The 7213-nt window shown below is 40.9% G+C and overlaps 1 protein-coding gene across 2 annotated transcripts; it reads right to left on the bottom strand.

Annotated features, from left to right (window-relative positions):
- Positions 1–3602: 3602 nt before the first annotated feature.
- Positions 3603–6874, bottom strand: KCNE4 (potassium voltage-gated channel subfamily E regulatory subunit 4). Of its 2 annotated transcripts, none has more exons than XM_061365155.1 (2): positions 6603–6874; positions 3603–6236 (listed from the first exon to the last, which is right to left on the bottom strand). In XM_061365155.1, exon 2 carries the CDS (start codon positions 6163–6165, stop codon positions 5674–5676), a length of 492 nt encoding a protein of 163 aa, XP_061221139.1. In that variant the 5' UTR covers positions 6166–6236; positions 6603–6874; the 3' UTR covers positions 3603–5673. The 2 variants fall into 2 exon arrangements, with proteins under 2 accessions (XP_061221139.1, XP_061221138.1); XM_061365154.1 differs by having other exon boundaries at positions 3603–6179; positions 6603–6861.
- Between the last annotated feature and the right edge of the window lie 339 nt (positions 6875–7213).

Genomic DNA, 7213 nt, shown 5'->3' with positions numbered 1-7213 from the left:
GAGCTGTGTAACAGTCAGAGGCAGTCTGTCTGCTATTACATTAATATTAAAAAATAGTAGCAGCAACACTTTCTCTCTTCCTCTCTTCTCTTACATGACACCTTGCTCGATCGGTTTATCATGTTCCAAAGAAACAGACGGTGTATATACGTCCTTAGAGGTGCACAGTTTATATTTCCTCCTGAAGAGAAAGGAAGACTGATCTGCTGAGTATTCACCAGGATGGAATTCAAAACCTCTTGCAAACACTGTGTGCCTCGCATCCTCTTGCCTGCACTGTTCAGCTAACATTTTCATTGCTGGGATGAGACACAGCTGTTCCAGGGAGGGCTAGGCTGGGAACAAGCACCACAGCAGGATTGTTTCAGGCCCAGCATTCATAGGTAAACTTCAGGGGATGGAGGCATCATATACCGGCCATGACTAAACAGCTGGAGTTCACACCAGAGGAAGTTCTTTTAATCATGTGGTTCCTTCTCCAAGAACAAAGAGTACCAACTCATCTGCCTTCGCACTTTCTGTCAGAGCTCAGCACCCTGAAGCTCTCAGTGTAGTTACCCTCACATCAGCCTTAGGCAGTGAAGATGTGCTCTTCCTTATAGTTTAAACGAGAGTCTTAGCCAAAGCAAGTAATTTTCCAGAGTACCACAGTGAACCTGGAGCAAGAAAGAAAACTCAATTTAGCCTCCCGTGTCACAGGGCTACTGCCCTGCTCACCACCACCTCCTCTCTCATATCAACCAAGCAAAAAGGCCCCGTTATGTGGTTTCTGTTGACCTGAGGAGATCAAGTGGAATGAGCTGTATTCTTACAGATAGTCAGAGATGCTAGCAGTTGTCATTTGTTGCCAGTGGCTACCCTAGCACCTAATAGTATTAAGGAAGACAAAAGGGTTTATTGTTCCTAGGCAGGCAAATGCTTTGTATTTATACTGTGTCTTTCTCTAAGAATGACAGGCATTTTGTGTCTATCAAGAACACATCATATTCTCACAGATGGGAATATAAGTAGCATCATCTAATAATCGAGTGAAACACAGGACAGTTAAACAGATTATCCAGGGAGACAGATGAGAGCATAGCCTGTAATGCACCATTCAATAGCCTTTATTATCCTTCTTCTAGTCACTTATTTAGATGGCAAAAGCCTCAGTCTAACCTGGCCTAATACCCAAACCAGAACTGAAACAAAATTAAGCTTTTAAAAAAACTGGTGCTTATTGATTTTGTATTATTTACAATTTTCTGTCCCAGTTGAGATGGATACAGAAGTGTCAATACATTAAGAAGGTGACTCATCTCGCAGCTATTTTTGGCTTTAAGCAGTAGGAACTGCAGAGTTAGGTGAAAATGGAATGAATACAAAAGCAAGTCAACCAAATACACAGAGGCAAATATGATCAGTGCTTTAAAAACAATAGCATAAGCAATTTCTTTAGGTTTTATGTCTTTTAGATCCCAAACTCTAATTTTAAATCTAAAATGCAACTGTGACTGCAGGGAGAAATCATCTTTGAATGAGAAAAACAAGGCCCGAAAACTTTGTAACACGAGCATGGTAGGCTGACAAGCATAGGAGACCATGGTCTGCTTTGGCACAATTACATCTAGTGCAACCCACCATACTGTCCTGAACCCCACTTTGAGTAACCTCTGAGAATGCTCATCTACCATGTGACAGGGACTCCCTTCCACCTCTGTAGGGTCTTGAAAGCTTTAGATTAGAATTAAAAGCAAGTGGTTTAATCTTCTCTTGGTTGAAATGGCTGTGATTGAAGTACAGTCTGTGTTGGCGACATGTGTGCTTCTTGTCCCTGAGCAATACACCTACCCTTGTCCAACATCATGCTCTGAGGACTTAATTATTTGGGTAAGTGTGGGTGCATGTCTGGGAAAGGGACAGATCCAGGAGAACCCACCACGAGAGGGCCAAGATGTGGAGAGAAATGTTGCAATGAGTTGCAACTCACAAGGCTCCTGGCCTTAAGCAGGGGCAATTATCATTGCCCTGAAGCCAAGATCTATTAGCTTTGGATCTGATTTAACTCAGTTCCTGAAGCACACTGGAAATGTCTGTCATTAAAAAAAAAAAAAAGAAGAAGTAAATATAATAAACACAAATTATTACCTTTCACTCCTCAGTAGTCAGACGGATTTTGAAACAAGCTTAATGGGGGAAATCTTATTCCTTCTATCTGTAGCTTTTCAAGATTAACAATGCTTCTTTTATTTTGGAATAATAGCTACCTGGTAGTTCTGGGTCACTGGGCTGTCTTCAAGGCACCCTTGCATTCAATTGCACATCCAATTAACTTTTATAGCTAAAACATATTTTTCTTCTTTTTTCCCCCTGCTGCCATCAAAATACTAATTTGAACAAAGACAAATGCCGTAGGGCAAAGACACATACATACCAAACTGTCAGGCTTTCTCTAATCCCATCAGGCAAGGATAGCTCTATCACAGTCTGCAAGAAGGTGGTCACATCTTCATGCTTACTAGCTCACTTCAGTGTAGATAGACACCAAAGCACACAGTGTTTAGCTTTATAGCTCAATTTAATGCAAGAAACTGCTGGAATAAGCTAGCTTTTTGATCCATAAAGCAGCACTGTAATTGACGTTTCGTACTGGTTTTCCTTCTTATCATCAGTGCTGTCAGAAGTCTCTTGATTCATTATTGTGGCAATGGAAACACTGAAACACTGAGACAGCAGCATGGGTAAATGTGGAAGATACAACATTACTTACCCACTATTCCAGGACACTGTGGGTGTCTTGGGAGATTAAATTGCTGGAGGGAAACAGCCTTGCTGCTGGATAGCTTTAGGTCCATAGAAGCTTGTGAATAGGCTCCAGAATTATTATTAGGGAGTGAGTGAAGAGAACACAGTACAGGGGAACAGCTTTTGTGGGAAAGCAAGCAGATGCAACCTTATAGCACCCTGAAACAACCTCAAATTACCCCATGAAAGTAGGTCTCATACAGTGCTTGTGACCCTATACATACCGTCACAGCTTGATGAAAGTGCAAAGCTGCCTCTAAACACTTCTGAACTGCATTGGGAGCCAGAATCCCAAAACCTCCCCTAACCCTAATGTTGGATATGACGCAACAGGGTCTAAACTTGTGACAAAGCCAGCTATGCACCATGTACTGGAAATCCAGGGGGAACAGAGACCCATGTCAGAAACTTGCCCGTAACCTTAACCCTGGCCCACCCAATTTGCTACAACGTAAATTTGAAACCAGAACTCAAAACGCAGACTTGTCAAGAGGCTGGGTAAGTGACACGAAAGGTTTCATAGCAGCTCAGTTTTGCCAGCCTCCTCAATGGCTCTGCAGCACCACCAGCTTTTTGCAGGAGGACTCAGGGTATCACTGCAGCCCTGCTTGTATATGGGCAGGAGCTGAGTATTAGGAAGTTGCCCAGCATAGAAGAGCCAGCATAGACGCAAGGCATATCTGGAGCACCTGGCTCAGCCCTGTGCTCAGCCCACAGTCAAACACAAGGAATCATTTCAAAAAGAGGCTAAGGATCCTGTAGAAATTTTGCCCAGTCTCACTACTGTAAATCCACTTGAGATAGTGAATAAACATGGAAACTTTTCCAGGAACTGTGTTTCTTTATTTAAATAAAAATTAGTGCCAGTAGAAACAATAAACTTTAAATACATGAGACAATTATATACAACTCAATATTAGGAATTATGTACATCAGGTTTTTTACAGATACAAATACATTTATACCAAAAGTAAAAGGACGAATGAGAAAGAAATGGAAAATGTGACAACTCGTGCATGTCAGTCTCATTTGGAAAGTTTCAGGATTCAAGTGATTCCAGGCAAAGCGCCAAACTTAATTTGGCTTCTTTCAAACTTAAAACAGTCCCTTTTGGAATAAATCTACCAAAAAGCTTTATATGGTCTGATCCAAAGTTCACTGAAGTCGATGGAAAAACTCCCACTGCCTTCAGTCTGAACTGAATCAGGCCCTTTCTGAACACAATGGAACCTTTGTTCTGCTGTGATTAGACAGACAGTGATACCTCTGCAGGCTACATCATATTAACTCTTTCAGCCAAAAGCAGAGTTCTTCCTACCAAACGGCAGAAGTACATTAGGATCTTGCCTCAGTATGTTTCTGCTGTTCAGCACTCATATTTTTCAAGCTGTCTCTCAAGCTCTACTGCAAATGGGTAAATCACAGAGCCATTATAGCGCAGGAAATACATGGAGACATTTTGCAAGCATCTTGCTGTGCAAAGCTTTAGATTCAGGCTCTTCAGCCCTCATGCTTCAGAACTAATCCAAACATTGTAATAAGTTATTAAAAAATATAAGATACAAGTGAAATATTATTTTTTTTATGTTCACTCTTACTTCTTTTAACAGTGCAATAATTTAGTAACTAATTTCATGAGCATTTGAAAAAAAATCACAGTACCATTAAGTTAGGAGGGGGAGTTTGTGGTGGTTTTAAAAACTAGTTACTAATGACTTTATAGAAATGCATGTGTCACATGCAAGCTGTTAAAAAGATGTAATAATAATGCAATGTTTATCTACACTGGCTTAAATACAGCAGAAAGTCTAGATTCTTTAACAATGTAAATGGGTACAGTTGTACTGACCTCAAATGGAGGATTTAACTCCAATGGAGAAGCACAAAATCTTGAGCATGTCCTCTGAAGTCAGGAAGACTCAGCTGATGACTTCAGTGGGGCCAGGATTTCTCCCTTGCTAGGTTAAATCCTATTCTGAATTCCACCTATTTTTCAAGGGGGGGGTAACAGAGCAGCATTTGTTCAAGCCTTTCTGCATCTTACACCTTGTAACAAAGATCTTTTAATGTCATCTTTAACTTACAGATACGTGCCTTTAGTGATCAAATGTACACATCTTTAAAATTACAAAAGCCAAAAACAAAACCACTTTTCCTACCAGAAACTCAGTCAAAGGCTGTATTGCAGCAGAAGTTGGTGAACCTGACCCAGCCAGGACAGGTACAACTAAAGCAAAGATAGATATAGTGGTATGGATCTGAAACTGGGCTTTACAAACCTCCTAGGAATTTGATGCCCTTTTTCTTTTTTTTCCCTCTTTTTCTTTCATTCTTTCTGTGATGAAGCCAGTCTCCAGCCATGATGCAATCTCCCTTCAACTACAGCATCTCCAGATTTTCAGCTTTTGAGGCTTCTGAGCAAATCTCCTGTTGGCTGTGATTTCTTATAGGAAAAAATACAGTAAAAGTACTTCTAGTCTATCACAGTTTTGTGTGAATAAGCATTATGCATCATCTTTAACAACCAGGCACTTGTGTTAGGGTAACTTCCCTAAACATTCCCCAGATATCTGCAGAATTCCAAAATATGAAGGAACATGCCAGTAATAGTTACCTTGTTACAAAATATACATACTCTCCTTGTTCTTAGCTTTTATGGTAAGAAATAATAATGGAAAAATTGAAATTAAGCATCCCAATTATGTGCAAGTTACACTTTGGAGTTGGGTACCACTGCTTCCTTGTCCTGCCAGCTCTCAGGAACACCTTGGGCCCAGAGGCACAGATACCTGGTTCAGAGTTCATTGGAGGATAGGGCAGTAGAACCAAAAGTTCTTAGTGGGAGCTCCACTCACGCTTTGGCAGCTGATCAAGGGAGCCCTGCAAGTGCTAGGAGTTCTTATGGATGTTTTCTGCAGATCCCTCGCTGCTCTCATTGAGCAGCGTTTCTGACACTTCCCCCAGTTCAGCATCCAGCACTTCCTCCTGGATGGTGAAGTGCACATCTGGGGAAGAAGATTCAGAGCTCACACTGCTGCCTTCCATTGAGCAGATGGCACAGGACAGGGATGGCACCATGCTCTCCTGCAGCATGTTCAGCATCATGGGGATCTGGACAGATTTCAGCCCCGATATGGTTGGTAGAGGCTTCACAGCTTCCCCCCATTCTCTCTCCTCATCTTTGTAGAGCAGAAGCAAATTGGACTTCTTCTCTTTTCTTTTGGATTTCATGTAGCCAAGCATTATCCCTATCAGGAAGATCCCGTAGAAAGACATGACGATCAGAATGTAAAAATACTCATTGCTGCTGCTCTTGTCTGTGTTGCGGGATTCAGCATCAAGCATGGCTTGGGTCATGTTTGCATGGTCCATCTTCAGCATACGGGAGTTAAAGCCTGGAGGAGAATGTATGTATATGGTCAAACTTCAGATCAAAGATGCAAAAGAAACATCTGAAAAAAGATACCCCAAATTATTCCTTTCTACCTGTAATTTGTAAGCTTGCAAAACACACAGCTGATTGAAGCTTGAAGTCTATCATAACTCTGCTTTACTATTGTAAGTGAATGAATTGCTCTTCAGACATAGAAAACATTAGAGGAAAGAAAATGCATATCAAATCACATCAGAGTTCTATGCTGAATTAGAAAACACCCAACCCACATGATTAAAGAAAAAAAACCTATATAGAAATACTCTGCTAGGCATTTAAACCTCATTTTGTTTTACTTGACCATACTCCCATAAAGGGGAGACAAGTTAGAAGCATTATTTTATTCAATGATTCAGGAAAAATAAATAATCAAAAAGCAACTTACGTCGGTATGCAAATAATTCCTCCCTGTGCAAAGCTCAAGAGACCTTTCTTCTACCAAATGCCGGGTGTTCTGAAAACTTTCCTCTGCTGCAGTTGGAATAAATAGCTCTAAAGAAATGTTTCATCACGTGTTTTAGAGGCACAGTTTATAATAGTTTTGTGTTGGAGTCAACAGATGAACTTGAAGGATTGCAGTTCAACCCACTGAACCCTTAACAGCTGTGAAAAGAAAGAGTTGGGAATTCAGATTTTACTCTTTCCTCACCAGTTCAGCACTGGCTCTTTGAGCTGGTGAATCTGTCCTTTTTTACTACCATCCCAATTGCTGAATCTGACCTGTTACACTGAATATCCTTTGAGTACTCTTGGGTCCAGCAGAATGGAAAACCTGCAGACCATCATTCTGCATTTGTCATAAAATATAGCAAAATATACTGTAAATTTTATAATAGCCACTATCAAGTTATTTAAATGGCTGCTCTATGCAGTTTTCCCTAAGAGATGGTGGAGGAAACAGGATTATTTTCTTTGCCTGGGACTAGTGACAAAGCTTCACAAAGTGTGTGCAGAACGAAGTGGTGACCTTCAACTCATGATGCAGCTCCACTTTGC

The sequence above is a fragment of the Neopsephotus bourkii genome, unplaced genomic scaffold (assembly GCF_033783945.1).
Source record: "Neopsephotus bourkii isolate Nb327-2 ecotype Australia unplaced genomic scaffold, CSIRO-AGI_Nbou_v1 NB_1279, whole genome shotgun sequence".
In the NCBI taxonomy this organism is placed as follows: Eukaryota; Metazoa; Chordata; class Aves; order Psittaciformes; family Psittacidae; genus Neopsephotus; species Neopsephotus bourkii.
The sequence above is the reverse complement of the archived record's forward strand: the minus strand, read 5'-3'. Positions and strand labels throughout refer to the sequence as shown.

Excerpts from the sequence above, each read along its gene's own strand:
- KCNE4 (XM_061365155.1), bottom strand. The coding sequence starts at position 6,165 with ATGCTGAAGATGGACCATGCAAACATGACCCAAGCCATGCTTGATGCT.